Genomic DNA, 24,204 nt, shown 5'->3' with positions numbered 1-24,204 from the left:
CTCTCCCAAGCCTGCTTTTCTCACCCTGTCTGGGTGTTGAGGCCAGGAGCCGATAAAAAATGAGGAAAATGGCTCTTGTGGGCTCCCCCTGTCCCCTCAGTTACTGCTCCCAAAACTCTTAAGCCCACGAGTTACTTCCAGGCATTCCTTCTGTGTACCTGGCTCCACTGGCCACTAAGCTCTAAAAACCACCGGCCACCACCACAGCTCTGGGCTGGGTGCATTTGTTAGGTTCCCAGGGTGGGGAGTGCTTCCCCATAGGACACAGCAACTGAGCTGACGCTGCTGTCAGGCCACTGCAGTCTTCAAGTGGCCAGGAGAAAAGAAAGACGCTCCATGCTGTTAAGACAGTTGACTCTGATCATTATGAGGAGGTGATATCTTCCAAAGCAGACAGGAGAGAACTTCTCTGACACCCAGGAGATACACTGAGACATTTTGGGGGACTCTCTTGCCAATTTGGATGGCAAATGCAAGAAATACAGCCAGAGAAGGGCTAGAGGGAGCAGGCCTTCAGAGCCCTTGTGATGAAAACTGAGTCCCACCACCCTGACTGGGAGAGGTGCTAGCCCAGCATGAGGCCACTCCAGGTGGGTAGGAGAGGGGAGAGGTCGAGTATCGGTTGCAGTCCCAGAACCATTCGCAGCAGCAGGGCTAGGGTTCCCCCCAATGACCACCTTCTTTTAAGTTTCCCAGGAAAAGAAATCAACCAGAATCACAGGAAAGAAATCACCAGATGAGATAAGCTTAGAGGAAGCAGGTGGGTCCAAGTAACAGTGCGTGTTGTGTGGTTTCCCTGGGCAGCCATGATAAAGTAGCCCAGACTAGTTGGCCTAAAATAACAGGAATCTATTTTCTCACAGTTCTTGAGACAAGAAATCTGAAATCAAGTATCAGCAGAGCCATGTTCCCTCTGAAGGCTCTGGGCAGCAATCCTTCCTTACCTCTCTCTCACAGCTTCTGGGGATTCCTGGCATTTCTTGGCTTGGGAGGGCGGGAGGACCACCCCAGTCTCTGCCTCCATCTTCATACAGTCCTGTTCTCTATCTCAAACCTGTTCTCTTTCCTTTCTCTTGTTACGTCAGTCACTGGAATTAAGGCTCACCCTAAATCCACTATGACCTTGTCTCTAGAGTCTGAATTAGATCCACTAAGTCCCTATTTCCAAATATGGTCATAGTCAGAGGTGGGCCACAGTGGATGGTAGAGTGGTATCACCTGGAGTTTTCTTCAAACCCCAGACACTCATTCCTCCACTTGGCTTCTGAGTGTCTGCCTAGGAATTTCCCCAGCCACAGGGAGCAGACTATACCCCTTCCTCTTGGGCAGACCCATGACACTCAACCCAATACAGCCCCGAAGGATACATCCAAGCCAGAGTTCCCTAGAGAACAGGCTGAGGTCATTGGCTGGGCCTATATGGTGTTTCACCTTCCCCTCTCCCAAGCCTGCTTTTCTCACCCTGTCTGGGTGTTGAGGCCAGGAGCACTGGCCAATAAACCTCCTCCATACAAGTCTTCACCTCAGCAAGTTTCCAAGCCAAGCCTCTGGGGAACTGTAGACGGGGACTTACCCTCTCATCCACCATATGGGGACAACAGTATTACCTTCAACATGGGATGTTGTGAGAGCGAAACTATTCATCCTGATGTCTTAGAACAGTGAGTGGCAGATGGTAGCATTCAATAAACGTTTATTACAAATTATTATTGCAAGCATGTTTTCTTCTCTAGCAAAAAATATTCATTAAGGAATACATTTTTCTATTAATACTGTACTTTTTTTCAGCTTTCTCTGAGTTATAAATCAGTAGAACAGTGAAGCTAAAAGTTACGTTTTCATTTTATTTTTGATACTCCAATTATAATAAAATTAATATACTATTAGAGTTTAAAACTACTATTACCATATTGTAATTGCCACATTAGCTACTTTTTCAGCAAGGGAATCATATAAATGGTTTCTGTATTGCTAATAAACATCAAAAATACAAGTGTACTTAACTTCTTCTGTAACCTCTTATATCTACTCGAAATTTAGCACATCAAGCCCAATCAAATCAGCAAGGAGAAAAAATGCAATTTAAATGGAAGGCTTGATAGTTCAGAGTAGTTGTAGATCTTAAAATTTATCTGTCAATGAAAGTATCAAAAGAACTCTCTAGAGTTCTTCCCATCAAGGCTATAAATTAATCCTTGGAGAGCAATATAAAGTTAAGAGTAGATTCATTTAGTCAATAAGCTTAAAGTGCTAAAACCTTAAAGGAATAAATTAGCCACACACTTTGCATTTAATGCAGCCATATCTTAAATTAGTTTTCTTCAGGATTAGGATGTATCATTCAAGATCAGGTCCAATCCAGTTATTTGTTAGGACAAGAAGAGTAAATCAATGTAAATAAGGAAAATTAATCCAGCAGAAGGGGGCTCACATTCTGTTTAGTGCCTCTGAGTATTAAATGTTTCCCACATTGCTTCATGCGGAAACCATCCAGTTCAGTAAAACCCAGTCTCCAAACAATGTCTGGTTGAGTTTCCATGTCTCCATGTGTAAGAAATAGCTGCAACTTTTTAAGTGCTTACATGTGCTAGTGCCTTCAACATATGATCTTTGATTCTCAAAATAACCCTTCAAAGAATGAATTATTATCCCATTTTCTAGATGAGTAAATTGAGGTCTGGTGCACACCAATGACAAAAGGCAAAACTGAAGCTAATCATCAGGGAAATGCCAATCAAAAACCACAATGAGAAAGTGGCTATTGCATCACTTCAATAAGAGTGAGTATTCTCACGAGTGCTAGCCAGGATGTGAAGAAAAGGAAATTTCATGCACACTGTTGATGGGAATGCAAATTAGGATAACCATTATGGAAAACAATATGGCAGGACCTCAAAGAGTTAAAAACAAAACTACAATATGATCCAGCAATCTCACTGCTGGGTATGTACCCAAAAGAAATAAGACCAGTATGTTGAAAAGACAGTATATTCATTGCAGCAATAGACAAGAAATGAAAAACAACCTAAGTATATGACAACTGATAAATGGACAAAGAAAATGGGGTACATACACACAATGGAATAGGATTCAGCCACAAAAAGAATGGAATCCTGTCACTCATGACAACTTGGATTGAACAGGCAATCACTATATTTTATCAAGAAAGCCAGGAACGGAAAGATAACTACCACCTGATCTCACTCATATGTGGAATCATAAAAAGTTGATCTCATAGAATTTGAGAGTAGAGGGGAGGGATGAATGGGTACCAAGTCAGAGTTATATAAAAGCAAGACACTCTGGTATGCGGCTGCACAGCAGGGTGAAAATAGATAAAGTAGAGTGATTACAGATAATGATAATGTTCCACACATTTCAGAAAGCTTAAAGAAAGAATTTTTCAATGTTTTCACCATGAAGAAATGATAAATGTTCAAAGAGATAGATTTAACCTGATTTAAACATACATTGTATGACTAATTAGAAAAACCACCAAAAAACATACAATGTATGCATGTATAGAAATATCACATGGTCCTCCATTAATATGTGAAATTTTTCTTTTTTACATATCAGTTGAAAAATTAATTTAAATTTCTTAAAAACTGCAGAGCCAAATAGATTCAAGTCTATCTGCACTCTCCACTTGCAGTATCCCACTGAGCACATAACTATTAATAAGTCAATTCATATTCTACTTAAAAGGATTTGGCAAAGTGCTTCCTGAAATTGGCATTCCTCCAGAAACAAGCAGAAACACATCCACTATCATTATTCTTTTTTTAAGTTTTGAATTGGTTTGTTTATTTTTCAAGTTTATGAATAGACAGAATCAACTACAAAGTTAAAATATTGCTATCTTCTCCAACCAGCTACCCCATTTGAGAGGGAACAAGGGTGAGAGATATACATGCCTTTTAGCAGGTTAAAGAGCCATACACCAGATTGTTAACTTCAGACATTTGAGAAATAAGAACACTCTAGTAATATTTCTGCTAATATGCAACATTCATAGCTTCCTATTCTGACAGTTAAAAAGAGGTGCTGACAAAGATCATGTTTTTCATATGAAATGAAAAGGTCTATCTGGTACTAAATTCCAACATTTTTTTTAAAAAGGATATTAACTGTCTCACTGTTTTATAATGTTTATGGTAGAAATTTCAATGACAGCACTGCCTTTCCAAAAGTTATAAGAGCGTGAAAGATTTTAGACAGACCTCACTGTCACCTTGTAGGATCTGCCCAGTCACTGAGGCAGTCAATGCTCACTTATGAGGTTCCCATGTAGATCATTTCATTTTATCATCGAACACACTTTATTGTTATTGTGTGGTAGGCAATTTTGCAAGCACTTAGCCGTAAGCAGGATAGATAAGGCCTCAGTCACCATCTCTTGAAGCTTATCAAGAGCCAGGGAGCAGATGCACAACTATTACCTGGGCGAGGAGTACTAGATACAAAAGAGATTCATTGCATAATGTGTATAATGTAGGGGAGACTTAACTAGCAGTGGTCAAGTGGGGGTGCTCAGATAGTCAAGGAAGGCTTTTCTAAGGGAATGATGTTTTTAAGGAACCAGTAAGAGTTAGCTGGGGGAGAGGAGCCATGGCAGAGAGGACAAGGATAGCACCTTTCACACAAAGAAGCAGAGTATATTAGTCAGCTTGACCGCCATAAAAAATACCATAGAAACTTAAATGCAGACATTTGTTTCTCAAAGTCCTGCAGGCCAGAGGCTGAGATCAAGGGGCCAGCATGTTTGAATTCTGGTGAGAGCCTCCTTGCTATGTCCTTAGTTGGTAAAGAGAGTTGAACTCTGCTCTCTTCTTCCTCTTCTTACTTATAAAAACACTAATCCCATTTTACGCCCAACACTCTTGACCTTGTATAAACCTAATAACCTACCTCCCAAAAGCCCCACATCCAAATCCCATTACTTTGGGTTGTAAGCACTTCAAGAAATGGATGTTGGGAGTGTGGTATCATTCCAGGACACAGAGCAAAGGCCTGAGGTGAGGAAGAGCATGGTACCCTCATGATATAGGGAAGGGTGCAAGAGAGGTCCTCCGAACAAGGGCAGAGAGGTACACAGAATGGGTTTGGAAAGGATTTTGAACTTGATCTTAGGAGCAATACAAAGCCATACAAAGTTTAAGCATGAGTAATATAATCAGAACTGTGTTACAGATGACTTTGAAGGGAAGGAATTATTAAAGGAAATGTCAGCTTCTATCTGATATGTGATAGGAGAACAATGTACTTAGTAAAAGACAATTGAGATATGGGGGGCCCCGAGCTTTCGCTCACTAAAAAAAGAAAAAAGGAGGGGTAGGAATGCAAAATGAAGTTCTACTCAGATAAAAGGTTTTGGGTTTGGGTTTTGGACTATTAAATTTTAGTCTTAATGATTTGTGACAATCTTAGGTGATTCTTTGCATTTGGACAGAGCTTTCAGAGGACCATTTTTGCTCAGATGGGTCACAGTGAATGATCTTCCCTACATGACTCGACAAAACCCAAACATGGTGAGAAATATTATCTGCAAATTCACAGAATTGATTTCTATTTCTACTTTGTCATGAAGGACTATCAGTTTTCAGCCAAAATTTGAAAATTACAAATACATAAAATTACCTGTTTTCCCCTGGTAAAGCTGAAATATATGATTTTATTTATTTTTTTATTTTTTTAATATTTATTTTTTAGTTTTTCGGCAGACACAACATCTTTGTTTGTATGTGGTGCTGAGGATCGAACCCGGGCTGCACGCATGCCAGGCGAGCACGCTACCACTTGAGCCACATCCCCAGCCCTGAAATATATGATTTTAAACTGTTGACATTTACTACTATTAGCTCTAGTTAATCCAAGAAACACTGAATCAGTAATTCTTTGCTGCTTTACAAAATAGCTGCAATTGAATAATAATCTAATATATTGTAAACAGAGTAAAATTCTGCAGGCCTAATTTTCAAAGAGCTCTTACTATTAAGTCCTAATCTTCTGAATCTTATTGAATTAAAAAAAAATGAAATTTAAGAAAAAATCAGGAGTTCTGCTTCTGGTTTGGCCAAGCACACACCTACCAAACCTAACCTCCTGCATGGAACAACTGTAAACTATGAATAATACAGAAAAAAAAAATCTCAAGTCTATAAGGACTGAATCAAAGCAGTAAGATTTTCACAAAGGGTCAATAATTGGCAAAATGGATTGAGATGGAGTGAGTTTCCCATATTTTGAACTTTCTTCCTCCCATCTTCCCTCTCTCTCTCTCTCTCTCCCTCCCTCCCTTCCTTCTTTTCTCTCTTTCCTTCCTTTTCTTTCTCTTTCTCTGTTAATGTGAAGTGGGCATCAATCACAGTACCATGCAGTGTAGCTAAAGCTTCAATAGAAACACAGAGTCTTTCTGAAGAATCTTTAAATAGAGTAGGTAAGAGGGAAATCCCAGAAAGGAATGGCAAAGGCCCAAATGCTGTAAATGATGTGCCCCAATTTTTGACTAACCCCTAGCTTCATGTGCATGGAGTTAACTACAAACATCAAGTTAAGAAAAAATAGATCTGAAATGGGATTTGCACAGGTGCCTGAGAGTCAGAGTTTGCAGTTGTGACCCAACCAAGTTAATTGCCTGCTAAAACAAAAATATCAAAACTATTCAGAAGACAACAGAATCTAGAGTCTCCACAACATAACATGCATGACGTATCCAGAATACAGTGCAGGGCTGGGGATGTGGCTCAAGTGGTAACGCACTCGCCTGGCATGCGCGGGGCGCTGGGTTCGATCCTCAGCACCACATACAAATAAAATAAAGATGTTGTGTCCACCGAAAACTAAAAAATAAATATTAAAAAATTCTCTCTCTCTCTCTCTAAAAAAAAAGAATAAGTGCAAATTTATTTAATGTACGCATTCATAGGAAATGTGATATAATCACAAGTTAAAAAAAAAGGACATCAAGATGACTCAAATTTTGGAATTGACAGATAAACATTTAAAGAAGCTATTATATCTATGTAAGGGAAAGGAAGAGACTCTTGTAACGAATGAAAAGATAAGGAATATTAGCAGAGAAACACAAACTACAAAATAGACCAAACTGGAAATTCTGTAAATAAAAAAAAAAAAGCCACTGAAATAAAGTTTGTCAGATGGATTTAATAGCAGATTGGTGATAAGGAACATGATAGTGAAATAAATACTAACCATCCTGAATAGAAAGGAAAATTATTAAAAGAAAAGTCTCAGGTCTCAGAACAAGAGATCTGACATACATGTATTTGGAATCTCATAAACAGAAAATGAAGAGTAAGGCAGAAAAAAATTGAAATAGAATGAAAAAGCAGTCTTTCAAAAGATCCTTATTTGTATGTGGAATAGGTTTAACGTTCTCATTTAAAGAAAAAAGAAAAGTTATCTTCACAAATTATAAACAAAAGCAGTAACTACATTTCAGATGTCAAAGTACATTTACAGAAGAAATCATGAAGTAGCCGTAAGATATTATGACTCTAGGTTAAAGTTGCGCTCCTCTTTGTGAATATTACCATGTTCCAAAACAAAATTCTTTCCTATAAAATGTGCTAACATTTAAAACTCAAGGTCCATCTACTGAATTTGCTTTGTAATGTTAAAGGTATGCTACAATAATCATAGAATCTTATATTTAATGTGACCAAATAAGCAAAAGACTTGTCAAACTCCAATTTATAAATTGTCCCTCCTGTCACCTCTCTTCTTATGATAGAGGCGATGGAAGTAAACTAGACGCAAGTATGACAATGAAATTCTACACAAGAAAAGTGCCATAAAAATTCTTGCAAGATGAGACCAGGAAATAGGTCTGCCAACACTGAAAGGTTGTGTTCTTGTTTATGCATAATGTAACAGGACAGCCTTTGTATTATTTTTAACAGTTCATACTTAAAATAATCTATACTTCAAAGAAGAGTAAACAGTGCGTAAGCTTAGATTACTCTTTTCCTCACGACTTGGTTCTTGTATAATAGATATTCTTAGGAGCTAGACAAGTCAATCTCTATATAAACACTAACTTCCTCTGGGTTTCCAAATGCAGAATTCTGCAGAATATACAACATGAGAAGCTTCTAACTAGACAACTGTTCAAAATTAAATAGTATCTAAATCCAGTTAGTGAGGCTAAAAATAATATTTAATCTCTCCAAAACATAACCACAGCAATGGATAACCATACATGGTTACTTTAAATAAAGAACAAAAACCTTCCAGAATAATCTAAGCAGAAAAGATCTTTTAAAGGTAGAGGATAGTTCCTTATAGTAACTGAATTATTGGATGGAGTATCACCTGTAATCAAACTGGTCATAAATTGCCTCAAGTTCTATTTTGTTCTTTCTTCTTTGCCGTCCTCATGAAAACAGCTATACTACCAGTTTTTCTTGCTTTTGGCCACAACACAATCCCCCAAAGCATCAATGAATGGTATTTGCCTGTCTCAGGATTTTGTATGAAATAAACCATTGATATCATCAAAGCAAATATTGAACAATTAAGATCATTACAATCATTTAAAATAGAAAACATGGGTTTTAATTTCTATAAAGTAAGTACAAATACATAATTTACTTGATTGCATGAGGCATGTCAAAGTAGCAAGCATATACACAACACATAAAAAATACAACTGAAAAGTTTTATATTAATATTTTTAAACTTTCCCATATTAATATGTGAAAGGGTTTTTAAGGAATGGCTTGTGTTGTTCAGCTTTCTTTAAGAGGTATTCAAATAAGTTTTAATTGATGTCTTTTTTTTCTGCTAGTAAATTGCCTCCAATAAAAGAAGTTATTCAATGACTTTATTAGCTCCATGCTCAATAAATGTCTGTTAGAGGGCACTACTAATGGTCCTATTCTTCTTTATTAAAAGGAAACTCAAAGTATCTCTGTCTCTTCTTCATCCCACTTCTACTCCAAATGGGAAGGAGCAGCTCTCAGAATAACCAATAAACAATGATGACATAAATTGGTCACAATCCCAGGAAGTCAATATTTTTCTCTTTTATTTGGCTCACTTTCATCTCAGAAGTCAAAGAGCTAAAAGACTAAGTCTGACATTGCCTCCATCTTGGGAAATATCCTTTACCTTAGAAGACCAGAGAAGCACCCAGGATAACAGATGCATGGACAGCCAAGTGTCCCAGAGATGAGAACAAGCTATGGTGCTAGTCCTTACTTTAACCATGAGAGCCAAGGCACGGTCAAGGCTCATATGTTTTCTATGTAACTGGTAAAACCCTAGCTAAATTTGGAACTAAATCTCTGGATATGAATTAAGACAATGCATCTTCCTAAAGGGTCAACTCAGGTTCAAGGTCATATCTTTAGCCATTTAACATGACTAGGCATTGGTTTTCTTGATTGATATTTCTTTCTTTCACTCTCTCTTAGCTCCTCACTTTGAAACAAGCTCAAGTGAAGATACAAATAACGATACATTTTCTTGGGCATTTACCATTTGTCAGTCAAAGCTGTATATATTGAATGTGCATCATCTCACTGAATCCCCACAATAACCCTAGAAAGTAGCTATTGTCATTCCTATTTTCTGGATGAGAAAAATTAGGTTTACAAAGTTTGGAAACTTATTTAAAGTCCAGTTACTAAGTGACAGCTGAAATTTAAATCCATGTTTGTCTGACTCAAAAGTGTGAGTTTTTACTCAATAGATGGCTCTTCTGTCCAAAGCAAGAACACCTGGAAATAATTATTATTATTTCCTACCAAACCTCTTCCATCCTCTCTACCAAAGAGCTTTCACACACTTCATCAGTGAGCTATCTGAGAGCTACATGTTTATGGGAAAGTGGTAAAACCTAAAATGAAGTTAACAGTCTGGGCTTTTAAAAGGAAATCTAAAACAGAACTGTTAAGAAAGACACAGCATCCTACTGCATAGAAAGGCATGTGTAGTCGGTTCAAAAGCCATCCAGTAAAAAAGTAAAAGCAGCAAGATTATTTAAATCATAATCCATAATTACTAAGTCATTTTTGTCTATGCAGTGGACATCTTATCCTAATTGATTCAAACATTTCTTCTTCTATAAAAGATCAAAGTGGATGGTTCCCATCAATTATGAGATGTAACATTAAGAAATGGGCAATAATAACTCTCATGGGTCATTTCTTATACTTTAGCAGCAGCATTTTCTTCACTTTTTGACACCAGTCAATGTGGAAGAAGACTCTTTCTGCTCAAGAGATGAATCAGGGTACTAAGTCCATTGGAAAGACGACACACACTATGCAAGAAGCACAGGTTTCCAGAAATCTTCTTTGAGTAGGAAGGGTCTTCCCATATGACCCAGCCTGAATTGAAACAGGCCAGCAGGCAGCTGATGTCAGTCATTACAGGCCACTGAAGAAGGAAATTGAGCAAACAGAAATAAGATGCCCACAGTCTTGATTCGCAAATACATCAAACAATGCTAAAGAGCAGGAACAAGTCTAGAGACAGAGGTCAAAGATGGAGGTTCAAGAAATCATTAGGAAGCAATGTCAGGGAAGATGGGGGAGGTGAAATGTGGAGGATGGATGGATGGGTTTAATTTGGACAAGGAAGAATCACCTAGTCCTTAGGGACTGGATGGTACAGAGACAAAGTTCTGACAATTGCAAGTAAAGACACAAGCTTGTTTTCACCTTCTGGGCTCTGTAACATAAGAGGCATGATTACCTTTAAAGAATAAAGGTAGCAAGATATGACACTGAAAGAGAATGAAGTCGTGGGAGAAATGGTTAAGGTGAATACCATGAAATTACCCTGTAGAGACTAGGGCTTGGTTGATGCCACATGCTAATAGGAACCAATCTGAGTGGAATCACTCATAATTACTCCAGCAATTCTGCACAGTCCCAGGTGGGCACAGAAATACAGAGCACATCCAACATATAGCCAAAATGATATAGTTTAACAGTGATATATATTCAGGAATGGAAGGTGGAGGGTTAATTTGGTGAATGAAGAAGTCTGGGATAGAAAGAGTTGAAGCAAGAAAGGGACTTAGATGCAAGGACAGAAAAGTAAGGGACTTTTAAGGTAAACAAAATTCATAAAGGAAATAAAATCAAAGGCTGAGAGACTTGGAAAGACTAGGAGACAGTGATCAGAGAGCTGAGATATGAGTGGAGATTTCAGAGGTGAAACAGCTTTAGAAGATTCCAGGTTATCCAAGAATCTCTGTTCCTGGGAGATAAGATTCTGGGAGCAGGATCAAAAATAAAAGACATCAAAACTGGGTCATTTGAGGGAAGGGGAGAGTAGATTGCCTGCATGCAGAGAGCTATCATGGAGACAAAAGAGCCTAAAAGACCACCGATGTCCTCAGTCCCTGTGAGAGAGACCGTCTAGGCCTATAGAAAACAGGAAGGAGGGCTCCACGTTCACATTCATGGCTTCAGTGGTCACCTCCACAGCACGGCACAACTTCTAAGTCTGTGTCTCCCACCTTGGTCTCCCTCCTGAAAGTAGTTCTGAATCTCTAAGCAACCTTCTAGATACCTTTTCCTGGGCTACTGGCCACTGATTCATATCCAAACGATTCAAAACTCAGCTGAGTGAGCATCCTTCTCCAAAACTCTCACCTTCCACTTTTCCTGTTCCTCCCACTCACCCCGACTCAAAATATACATCCTCTTTGACTTTCTCCAACATTTCTCCCCTCACACCTCATTTAAGCTGTGCTAATTCTCCCTTTATAGAGCCTCTCAGGCCAGCCTTCATTACACTTCTCCAACATTCCCCTAGTTCACAGCTGAACATGTTCTATGACAAGTCTCAGGACCCTCTACCTGGTTTTCCTGCTTTCTTCTTTTTTAACTCTTTAATTCAACACAAATTTTCCTAAAATTTTATTATGCATATGTCAATCTATACTCAGAAAGCGTCCATATGCCAGGCATGGTGGAGCACTCCTATAATCCCAGTGCCTTGGGAGGTTGAGGCAGAAGGATCATAAGTTCAAAGCTAGCCACAGGAAGTTAGTGAGGCCCTGAGCAACTTAGCATGACACTGTCTCAAAATTTAAAAAAATAAAATAAAACAGGGGATGTGGTTCAATCCCTGGTACTACTCGCTTAAAAAAAAAAAAATAACCCTTCCCTATCTCCCAGATACTTCCCTAATAATAAGCAAACACAGCGAGTCCTTCCTGGTTATCCCGTCCCATGACTTCACTACAAGAACAAGACATACCAGGATTATTCCAATCCAAGATCTCCATGCACTGAATAGATTTTGTCTTAATTCATACCTGTGATGTGATGGTGTTTATCAGATCCACTTTTACCACCAAGTACATACATATTCCTTTTACATGAAGGTTTCAATTCAGTAAGAATTAAATAACCTGGTATTTATAAAAATGTTCTAGCATAATTTCCCTAAGGGGCTATGAAAGTATTTCCACTGTTTAATTTATAATTTACAAGGTGAGGGGCCTGTTACTAGAAGTCTGGTGTTTAGTTGTTAATCAAATTAATTTATTGTCAGATTTTAATCTTCAGAGAAAGAAAATCTTACTGGTCACAGATTCCCAAAGCCCATCCCAAATGATTCTCTTCTAAAGCTGATTATGCCTAAAAATGCAGTACACATTTTTATACACATACAGAGAGAGAGAGAGAGAGAGAGAGATCTGCAATGCCAGTAGAATGCATTCATTACATGTTATAAACGAAAACATGTATTATACAGAAGATCCTCTGATCTATTGGATAAAGAAAACTTTCCCACCTCCAGAGCCCCTTAAGTCTAAACATATCTACTACTTTCTACCATGAGATATAGATTATATCTGATTTTTCCAGCAACATGTTGCTAAGCTGAATTATGACATTTTATGGAGGAGGCACTATGACCAGAAAAACAACTGAATTCCATATAAAGTGCTCATTAATTAAATGCTATCTCAACTAAAGATTCCAAAGAGTAATAACCAATAAACTGAATAAAAGACATTAAGACACCCTACAGAACAGAATCATGCCCTGCATATCTGAAGGGGGCACAGGTGCTGGCACTAAGTTTAACTCAGGTGTGTAGTGGCCTAAGTGAACCCTTGGGGATAAATGACCCACCATGCCAAGGCCACCATGCCATGCCAACTTAGATCACATTACCTAGTCCCCTAAGATCTGTGGAGAGTTCTTATAGTTGTAGTTGTTTTGCCAAATAATCACTACCAAGAGATCCTCTGAACCTTCCTTAAGATAGGTGACAACGTTTATGAGGACATGTTACAAACTTCTAGAGCCAGCAGCAACGGATGCTATCTTGCATTGCCAGAAATACATATATTTAACTAAAAACCTAAAATCCAATTTAAACTTGTCTCTGTTCATTTTTCCATCTTTCAATGCAAGTGAATGTCTATTTGAAATGCCATTTTTATTAGTCCTTCTTTTTGTTTTATCAGACAAAATACCTTTAAAAAAAAGTTTTAGCAATAGTTTCATCATTTCCAGAATTCTGGCTTACTAAAATTTAATAGTATATAGAACATGTGTTGAGCACTTACTATGAGCCAAGCATTGTTCAGAACATACATGTATTACTTCATTATCCACAGAATAACTGTGTGAAGCCAACATTATTTCTATCCATATTTTGTAGAGGAGGAAATGGAGGCAATGTTAAAGATGACATGACTAGTAAATAGTGGAACCGAGATTCAAACTCAGTCACCCTGACCCCATAGGCCATATTTGTCATCGCTGCACAGTGCCTGAACGTAACCTTCAAAGCTATGAACACTCTTTCATGTAAAGTCATTCATCTTTAATTAAAGAATAAAGAGCTAGACAAAGCAACTGTCAAGTTACATATTGATGGTAGCCAGCAATACATCCCACAGATTCTAGGTTATCCCATCCTGTTATTACATATCCTAATACTATGTGATTATGTTCCCCAACCTGGAAAAACAAGCCAAGCTAGCAGATTGGTTTTGGGCAACAATTGGGTGCTTTTGGGGGACAGAGAAAGGAAGGATAGCAAATGACACTTGAGTGGGCATACACAAATATGTAACAATAAATCCCACTATTATGCACAACTGTGATGTACCAATTCTAAAATGAGAAAAAAAAAATTGAATCAAGTTCTATCTGATGATAAAACTCTCAATTGTTTAAGTGGTGGAAAAAAATGGCATCCAAATCCATCCAGAGAGACTAAAAGAAGTCCTTACAGGCAGGGGGACCTACAGCACATACTGGGAACTAAGGTGTTAATCCAGATACCTAGCAAAGATGAAAATCATTAGGAGATCTAGACAAATTCTGGAAATGAGAGCAGATGACTTCTGTGGAAATTTTACATTTCCAGTGCAAGGATAGGTTGGATCCTCTTAAAGGAGGCAAAATAATATAAACATACAGGTCATACAATTATATAAAATTCAAAGTTGGTACAAATTCTATAAATATATATGTAAGCTAAACAATGAAAGTATGTTAGTGTTAAGGTGAAGGGGACCAAAACTGCAGGACGAGCAATGCAGGCAGGACCATAAAATTCCAAAGAATCAGTTATAAAATATATTGAGGAAATAAACTTTACAATAAATCAAATGTACATACAAAACATTAGCTCACGCATTGGAGGGTGGAGGTCTTGCCTTGATCTTGAAGTTAGCCATTTTAGCAGTAATCTGAAGAAAGGGGAATCTTTCCGACAAGACATTATAACTGGGGAAACCCCTGATGGTCTGCAGAGTAGAAACACTCTCCGTCTAGACCATAAAAGCATCAAGAGGTTGAAAGGAGCCCCTGAGAGGTGAGTTGTGAAGAGGCTTTCCACACAGGAGCAGGGAGGAAGAAAGGAATTAAGAAATCCAGGCTAGTGCCTGTCAAAATTGTGTTTGTCAGCTTTCCTTTTCTATACCAAATACCTGAGCAACAGATACTATCTTGCATTGCCAGCAACAGATACTATCAGCATAAACTAAGCGAATAGTTTTATTTGAGATCAGTTTACAGTTCTTGACCAATTGGTTCTGTTGCTTTGGGTCAATGGCAGCGCATCATGGTAACAGTGCATAGCAGAGGAAAACCTGATGTGAGGTCAGGCAAGTAAGGTCAGGGAGAGACCTGAATCCCACCATCCCTTTTGAGGTCACAGCACCAAAGATCTAAAGACCTCCCACTAGATCCCACCTCTTAAAAGTTTCACCACCTCCCAATACTGCAAAGCTGAGAACCAATTCTTTTGAGGAAACTTATCCAAATTATAGCAAAAGTTATAGAAACTCTTCGGGACTAGAGATTACCTATTCTAGACTGATAATGGTTCTTACTCTGGATAAATCATGTCTCAAATAATATGCTTTAGATAAATAAAGTGATACCATACTGTAAAAGTAGTTTTCGTGACCGCTTCTATTTTTTTAGTCCTTTGCGTAGGTGGGTAAAAATAACTTCGGTCCCTTTCTCCAGCATGATTGGACACTTGAGTTTAAAAGGTAGCTTGAAGGTTAATTAATGCTTGAAGGTTAATTAATGCTGAAGCAGATGAATCCATAAATACCAGAGACTAATACTATCAAAATGTATTTCTCTCAAGAAGAATCTCATGTGATATAGATTGCCTGGTCATCTTTCATTTAGTTCCTGTGTTCCTTTATATTTAAAATCTTGGGAAAGTTCCAATCTAGACATGAGAATATAAAAGAATTCAACCTGCACTTGTTGAGGGGAGGGGTGCTCTGCACAGTGTTGGCAACAGGAGCAGCAGTAAAAGTGAAAAAACCCCCAAGGATTGTGGATGCAGAATAACCACCAAGACACCTCAAAGGTTAAAGGGTTATTTTTATTTGTTTATTTGTTTGTTTAATTAGATGACTTACAGGGCATCTAGGAGATAATTTTTCTTTCCCCTGTTGTTTCTCATTTTGTTTTTTCTTTGATTTTGACAAAAGAGACTTAAGTAGGTATGAGGTCTAAAGGGGGAAATTGATAGAGAACAAGGGAAAAAAATGCACAGCTATAAAATATTTATATAATGTCATTAAATAAAGCTGTGGAAGAAAGGAGAGAGCATGAGGGACAAATGAGGAGGTCAGTTTCTGCTAAGTTTGTATAAAGAAAGATTGAGAGAATAAGGAGATAGATAAAAACACTCCTGTGTAGCTCACCTGGAAGTCAGGGGCAGAGTCTGCTGGGGGGTGGGGGATGGGGTATGGAACACAGAAAGTTCACACAGCTGCTGGGGAGGGCACCCCAGAGCCCAGTGAATAAGAGGATTTTTATGCATTACTTGAAGGGTTAGATTCCTGGAATTTCCAGAAACTCTAATCAGCACAATTTAATGCTGTCTGTAGCAGCAATGCTTGGCAACCTGGCAAGGTTTTGTGAAATTGTTGAAGATGTAGCCCTCCACTAAAGCTAAGTTCATCTCACCATAAGGATTCCACCACATACCAAGTTACTATAATAGAATAAACTGACATCTCAGACCTCACAATTTTAGAAAAGACAGGTTCTAGTGAAGATCACAGTTCATTCATCCTGCTTACTTTTACAAAGGAGCCAAGTTGTACCATTTTCAGATGCAGATCTCTAGGGGCTTCCAGATGGAAAAAAAAAAAATCTTGGAAATCACATCATTTCAATCCTTCACCTGTTATGATTTCATTTCTAGAAATCCAAAAAATCCTTGGACACTGGGTGTCCTTGGGCTCTTCTCCATGTCTTGACCTCCTTTGCAGGACCTGAGACCACATGGCTGAGCTCTGGTTAATTCCATATTGGTGGAAATAATATAAGTCATTCCCAGATCTAGCTCCATCTTAAATGAAGGATAAGCAGCCAATCTACATCACATTGGATTCTTCTTGAGAGATAAATGCATTTTAATTGTATTAGTTACTGATATTTGTGGATTTATCTGCTTCAGCAGCAATCATTAATTAGTCTTCAAGTCACCTTTTAATAACCTAGCAACTCTGTCCAATCACACTAGAGAAAGGAATAGTGATTTTTTTTAACCACATACCCAAAGGATTAAAAAGATAGAAGCAGTTATGAAACTGAGTTTTACAATATGTTAGCACCTACTTACCAAAACATTATTATTTGAGACATAATTTATAAAGCTAAACCCTCACCCTGCCTGAAAACCAAAAAGTAGAGGCTGCAGTCCAGGTCTGAAAACAATCCAGGCTGAGAGGTAACTAAAACTTCACCAGGCTCTATTTATTTATTCAAGTTGTCTAGGAGTAAATAAGTCAAGCTTAAATATTTGGTTACCTCACACTAGGTAATGGAATACAAATAGGAAATGGGAAGCAACAGGGAGGGGTGCCAAGAATGGGGCAAAGTAGTCCATTCTAACAATGAAGTTCAGATCAGATGAACTCCAAAGGACAACACACCCAAATCAAAAAGCAATGTATAGAGCCCCATTTTTTTATAAAGGATGATTGATGTCTCAGCATCCTGAAGCACTCTCAACCCACAAAGGACACTAAAAAGGTAACTTGGAGTCTTCAACCAACTTTGTAAGCTTCTAAAGAAGGTAGGAAAATGTGGAAGGAGTCTCTGGAGATGGTTACTCAAAACAGTTTCAGTGTTTAAAGACATAATACACTTGATCATTTGAAAAACTCATTTATGGTAGCCTTGATATGCCATAAAAGGGTGCTCCAAAAAACGTGAAACACTGCCTATTGCATGCTAAACGGCTTAGAATTGGGTGGTTTCTCCCAAACTGATGTGGGTGCACACACCAACATGAAGAAAACTGGGTTTCCATCAAGATTCAAATGTCCGTCAGGACCTTAGAGATTATACAGCCATGCCCCTGGTAGAAAGAGTCAGTGATCAAAAGGCATACATTCATCTCACTGTAGAAAGGGATCTACACCCTAAGGTCCCCTTTTCGAGCCAGGATATAATCATATCACAGTTCCCTTGGCAGACTCGCACCCTCTCCACCCCCCCCACCCCCTGCCAGCAGGACCCTGAAGTTGACCAGCAGGCCTATTGTCCACTCACCTGCAGAAAGCAGTGTCCAACTGGGGCATGCTCTGCAAGGGTGACATTATACACCTGCCTCCGGAAGATGGGCTCATTGTCATTCACGTCATCCACGGTGATGGTCACCAGACAGGTAGCAGAGAGTGGGGGCTCTCCAAGGTCCTGGGCCACCACTCTCAGCTCTACAGTCTCCTGGGTCTCTCGGTCTAGAGTTCGTATAGTGCTGATCACACCGCTTTCTGGATTTATGGTGAATGAAGGCTCGCATTCTGCGCTGGGCGGCAGGGCCTCTGGGTTGCAGGGAGCCAAGAGTTGGACCAGCGCATAGCGCAGCAGGGAGTGATCAGTGCCAGCCTCATCCTCATCGGAGGCGCTGACCCATACTACTGCAGTGCCCGGGGCCGCAGCCTCGGACACAGAGGCCTGGTAATGCTCCTGGGTGAAGCGAGGCGGCTGGTCGTTGAGGTCAGCGACCCAGAGCAGCAGAGTCTCCACCGTGCTCAACGGAGGAGACCCCGCATCAGTGGCCACTAGTCGCAACTCATACAGATCACGGCTCTCCCGGTCCAGGGGCCCCTCAACGCAAAGGAAAAATACTCCTGGAGATCCACCTGGCTGCAGCGCGAAGGCTCCCTCGCCACCCTCTAAGGACAGCGAGATGCTCCCTCCCCCAAGGCCCACTCCAAGCTCCCTGGTGGCTTCCTCTTCCTTTTCAGGGTCACCATCTGCATCGGACACGGAGACGCGAGCCACGTAATCGCCAGGTCCAGCACCCTCAGAGACACGGGCCGCGCCTTCCTCAGTAAGGAACAACAGGTGAATAGTGGGCGGGTTGTCATTCACGTCCAGTACCGCGATGGACACGCGCACCGTGGCGATCTCAGGCTCTGCGCCTCCGTCTCGGGCCTCGACCACCAGCTGGTACCAGGCCTGCGTCTCGCGGTCTAGAGGTCTCCGCACCCTCACCACGCCGCTCAGCTCCTCCACAGTGAAGTAGGCCGCATCGCCTCCTGGTTCGCTACCTCCACCCGTCCCGGGCACTTGCCGGGCGCGGACGCTGTAGTGCACTTGGCCGTTAGGTCCCAGGTCTCGGTCTGCGGCGCGCACACGACACACCTCAGCGCCCGGCTGGGCGTCCTCCCGTACTACAGCGCGGTACTCGCCCTGCTCAAAAACTGGCGGGTTGTCGTTCTCATCCAGTACGCGCAGTTCCACGCGCAGGCGACCCGTGCGCCGTGGGATGCCACCGTCCCATGCTTCAATCAACAGCTCGTGTGCCTCCAGCTCCTCGCGGTCCAAGCGCCGCAGCAGCACCAAGTCTAGGGGTTCCAGAGGCAGCGACGGTGGTGGCCCCGGAGTCCCATAACGCAACTGGAAGAATGGTCCTGCGGGGTTCTTAGGCAAGTCGGACGATTGCACCAAGGTGTAACCCTGTGTGCTGAACAACCCGGCGTCTGGGTCATGGGCACCTGGCAGGCGGATGGCAGTGCCTGGTGGGCTGAGCTCGGATACGTTGAGTTGCAACGAGTCCCGGGGAAAACGGGGCGAGTGGTCATTCACGTCATTGACCCGGATCTCCACCTGCACCACAGCGCCCAGCAGAGTGGCAGCCACAAAGCTGTAGTGGTCCCGCTGCTCGCGGTCCAGGCACCGGGCTGTGCGGATAATGCCGGTGTCCGGGTGCACGTGGAAGTCGTCCAGCAGCGGAGAGTCATCGGAGTCCTCCGACAGAAAGAAACCGCCCCCCTCCTGCTGCTGCGCGGCTGGCAGCCCGGCCCGAATGTCGCCGACCAGTGTGTCCGGCGGAAGCCCCTCGTCCACGGAAAGGCTGAGGCTAAATACCTGGGCAGATGAGCCCGAGGACGCCCACAACCACGCGTGCACCCAGAGGCCGAACAGGGAGCGCTGCGCCCTGGCGCGGCTGCCACCGCCCGGCCGCCCTCGGGGTGACCCTCTCCTCCCGCCGAGCGGTAGGCGCTCCCAGACGGGAACTCCCCGCTGCTGACGCCCTTCTCCCATCTTTCTCCCAGAAGGGCTCATTCTCCACGACCTCCTGGAGAAGGCACCGATAACTGCCAGCTTGTGGCGGGATCGCGGAAAAATCCAGGGGCTTCTTTCAGTGTCTGAGCTAAAGAAGAAAACACTTTCGCAAACAAACCCACAGACCCAGGAGTTCCCGGGGTTACATCAGCAACTGGTGCAAACGTCCTCTGCCCGCAGCACACACCGATGGGAAAGCTGTAGCTGGTTCTGCCGCTGCAGCCACCTCTTCAGCCCCTGGATTTCTTTAAACGAGTCTCATCTCTTTTTCTCTCTCCTTTTATTCATTTTACATCTGTTCCTTGTTCTGCTCGGCTGGTTGTTTCCCCCTGGTAAAGTCAGGTGCATTATTTCCTTTGCCAAAAAGGAGGAATTTATTTAAAGCGCGCACGCACCGAGAGGATGGGGATCTGGCTGGGAAGGGGGTGGAGTAAGGGCGGGGAGGCCGGGAGTGAGGGCGCGGGGAGGGAGGGAAGGAGGGAGGGGCGGGCCGGCTGCGGCCCTGTTGGCGGCTCCGGGGGCGGTCGCTCCTCGCAGCGTCTCTGGACGCGAAGGACCACGCAGCTCCCCCTTCGATCCGGCTTCTGCCGCCTCACTCCCCTCCCAGCGCGTGACGCGGTGCTCCAGAGGGCGAACTCCAACCTGCGAGCCGAGGCTCTGCAGCAGGACCGAGGAGGATGAAATGGGAAAGAACCAGGAGATTTGCACAGTGGGACCGGCGGGTGGGGGACACGCAGGCGGGGTGTCTGCGGAGGTTTTGCGTGCCAAGTGCTGCGGGTGTGGAGAGGTGAAGCGAGCATCTTCTCCTCGCCTCTCCCTTCTGTCGTCTTGACTGTCCCTCCATCAGGCCTGACGCCTGGCTCCGGATGAGCAAAGGTGGGGATTATAATCACTTTAGGGCCCCAAACTTGTATTCTCCGTTTGGCAGGAAAGACTCGTCCCCAGCAGAAGGACAGATGGAGTCAAAGGCCGATGCACAGCTGGATCCAGGATGACTGCAAAGGGGGTGAAGGAGGAACTTGAAAAACCTTCGAGAAAACCCGATAAATATGTGACACACATGGTGTGAACCACGCTGTATTATGCCCCGCTACTATTCAGCGATATGTGAGCGTCTTGTCACTCCCCTCTGCCACCAGGAATGACAATAGATTCGGTTTGTGAATCTTGTTTATGTATTCAGCGCCATCATAATACACTCAGGATGTTTCATGATGCTGATTAATGGGCAGAAAGACCGGTGGCTGAGACCTCCCCACCTCCTCCACCACCCCTAAGCAAGGAAGTTTGCAGGGAAGGCCACTTACTGAAACCACTTCCAAAACCAGCTTCTGGCTGAGCCAGAAGTAAATGCCAGTCAATCTCCAGTCTCAGGCTGCCTTTCAGTTATCCATGATAATCGGTTGAAATTGATAAATGGCCTCTAATAAAGCATGCTCCGAGGAAGAAGTCTCTGCCCTCTTAAGAATGGCCGACCATATTTAGCGAATGGTTTCTGCAATTTTGCATCTCGGCCAGAGGGAAGAATTATTTACCTAGATACTGTTCTGTCCTTTAGGGAGGACCAAAAGCTTTGCATAGTGGTTCATTATAACACCAGTAAATTGCTTTTTTATATTCAGTGGCATATATACATTGTTAATCCACAGCCATGCCATCTTCTTTACCTCTGACAAAACAGTAAAACAATTTACATTCTAGCAGTTATGTTGCATGTAAGTGAAGACATTATTAAAATAAGTTCAGCTTCCTTTACCAATGAAATCTCCGTACCTATTAATTTTGGTATGAATCTTTGGGGTCTTCTTTCTCCTCATCCTCTGCCATCTCACTGTGAGTGAGGAATCTTCCTACCTCCACTCTGGGCCCTTTAAAGTAGTCCTCCACCAAGCATCTAAATTGAAGGTACCTCAAGTCATCTTACCTCCAGTTAAGAACCTGCAATATAATTCCATTACATTTGGTTTATAATTTGGCTTATAATTCCTTCCTAAGTTATGAGACTGTACCCACCTTACTGTACTCCTTCCACACCACCTCTCTAGAGTAGCAATACTGCCTTCGGGGTGAACCTGATGTCTTTGAATTGTTAAAGCTTTCTTTCTCTAGTTATTTTTTTCTCCTTTGCAAAGATCTGGCTTTTTTTTTTTTTTTTTCTTTTTTCACTCAGGTCTCAACTCAGATGCCAAATGTTTAGAGGGTTCTGTTCTGATCACCCTACTTCAAGGAGCCCCTCCTCCATAAACTATATAGCCTCACATCCTATTTTATTCAGTGTCTATCAGTTCCTAAAATCAACTTGTTTGATTCATCTATTTATTTGAGTATTACAATCTTACCTTCTCTATGTACTTGAAACACTGCTTTATCCCAGCACCTGGAACAATAATTTAGCACATAATAGGTCTCTGTTCATTAAATATATATTAGATGACAGTTGGTTGAACCAATGATATGTGGATGAATGTGTCTGTTAAAGTAGCAATTTGAAGCCATAACTAAGAATTAACTGTGAATTCTACCTTTGTGACCTTTTCATTTTAATCATCCTATGTGGTTTCTTGAACTTATCTTTGAGCTTCTTCAACTTATTGTATAAATTGTACTATTATCAAATATTGTTTAAACATAAAAGAAAAGCAGGATATTTTTTTCTCTTTCCCTGACACATTCTTTGTAAATAGTGGTTTAGTTTAGAAACAAATGGAAAGTCAGATGTTTCAAACATCTGTTTTTCCATTGGTTCTTTAGCTTTGTAATACTAGTGTGCCATTTAAGGTTTCCTGCTCACTTTACAATACCCTTCATTGAATGTCCTGAGTAATATCCTAGAATTGATAACTTTATGTTGTATAGCAAAACAAATAAATGCATTTCTCAAATGTGTGAAAAATAAATTTTGATAATATAGGCACCAACAGCCTACAAGAAATAGGTCAAGGTCTGACCCTTTTGAAAGAAGCACAACCACATAATGGCAACCCTTATTATGTGCTATAATTTGGAACCAGTAACTTAAATCTTATCAAGCTTCTATTTCCTTCTTTAAATTTGGGTGATTTATTTAATTTACAAGTATGTTGTGAGCCCTAAATGAAACTGTGCATGTGCATCAACAATAGAAAACATCCAGTAAATATTACTGCTCCTGCTTTATTTTGTTGGTGTGGTGAAAATGTTTTAGGGGTAAATTATTTTGGGATTCTCAGTAATATCAAATTCTCACTTTTTAGCCTGAAGAGCATATGAAGCAGGAATCATGAACAGAATCATGAACAGAAACTCATGGACAGAAAGACTCAGGGCAGATTTTTCCCTTGGTCTTATATGATTTTAGTGATACAGGAAGTCCCTCTTCAAAATAATTTTCTCTTAGAATGTAGATAGTGTTCAGATTTGTAAGAGTCAACTGACATAGTTACTAAGCACTCAAAGCATTATTCAAAGCACCTCATCTCCCCTGTAACTATTATCCCCCATCTTGCAGATAAGGAAGCTGAAGTTCAGAGACATGGGAAGTAATTTGACCAAAGTCACATAGGTAGTAAGTGATAGAATGGAACTTTAACCTAGAAAGTTTTGCTTCAGTGTCCATGGTTTTCACTGGTCATTTTTTTTTTTTTTTTTTGCCCTCTCCACTGGTCATTCATCATCTCTGTGATTTTCTTTAAGCTGGTTGTCTTCAGAATTCTAAAGTGATATAATAAGTTGGGGAAAAACTTGGGAGAATTGCAGGAAGAGGAGCTCTGATAGATAGGACATTTGTGGGATTAGTGGGGAAGCACAGGAGAAGAGCTACAGGACGTGGAGTGCAACAAAAAGAAATCGACTATTTATCCAGGCACAGGGGCACATGCCTGTAATCCCAGGGCCTCTGGAGGCTGAGGCAGGAGGATCTCAAGTTCAAAGCCAGCCTCATCAAAAACAAGGTGCTAAGCAACTCAGTGAGAAGCTGTCTCTAAATAAAATACAAAATAGGGCTGGGCATGTGGCTCAGTGGTCTAATGCCCTTGAGTTCAATCTTCAGTAACCCCCAACCTCCCGCCAAAAAAAGAAATCAACTATTTAGAAATTATATTCAAAATCAAGTGAGGAGAATCCTGTGAAACACAAAGAATTTATTCCCATCTTCTCCTCA

At 41.2% G+C, this 24,204-nt stretch overlaps 1 protein-coding gene across 1 annotated transcript in view; it reads right to left on the bottom strand.

The window, feature by feature from the left end:
• The window catches only part of Dchs2 (dachsous cadherin-related 2), a 250,655-nt gene extending 230,589 nt beyond the window's left edge, over positions 1–20,066 (bottom strand). Inside the window, exon 1 of the mRNA XM_076864992.2 lies at positions 18,045–20,066. Within this exon, the coding sequence (XP_076721107.2) occupies positions 18,045–20,066 (2,022 nt within the window). The remainder of the gene's footprint in view (positions 1–18,044) is intronic.
• Between the last annotated feature and the right edge of the window lie 4,138 nt (positions 20,067–24,204).

This window comes from Callospermophilus lateralis, chromosome 8 (genome assembly GCF_048772815.1).
Source record: "Callospermophilus lateralis isolate mCalLat2 chromosome 8, mCalLat2.hap1, whole genome shotgun sequence".
Classification (NCBI taxonomy): Eukaryota; Metazoa; Chordata; class Mammalia; order Rodentia; family Sciuridae; genus Callospermophilus; species Callospermophilus lateralis.
Note: the sequence above shows the minus strand (reverse complement) of the source record. Positions and strands in the feature narration are given on the sequence as shown.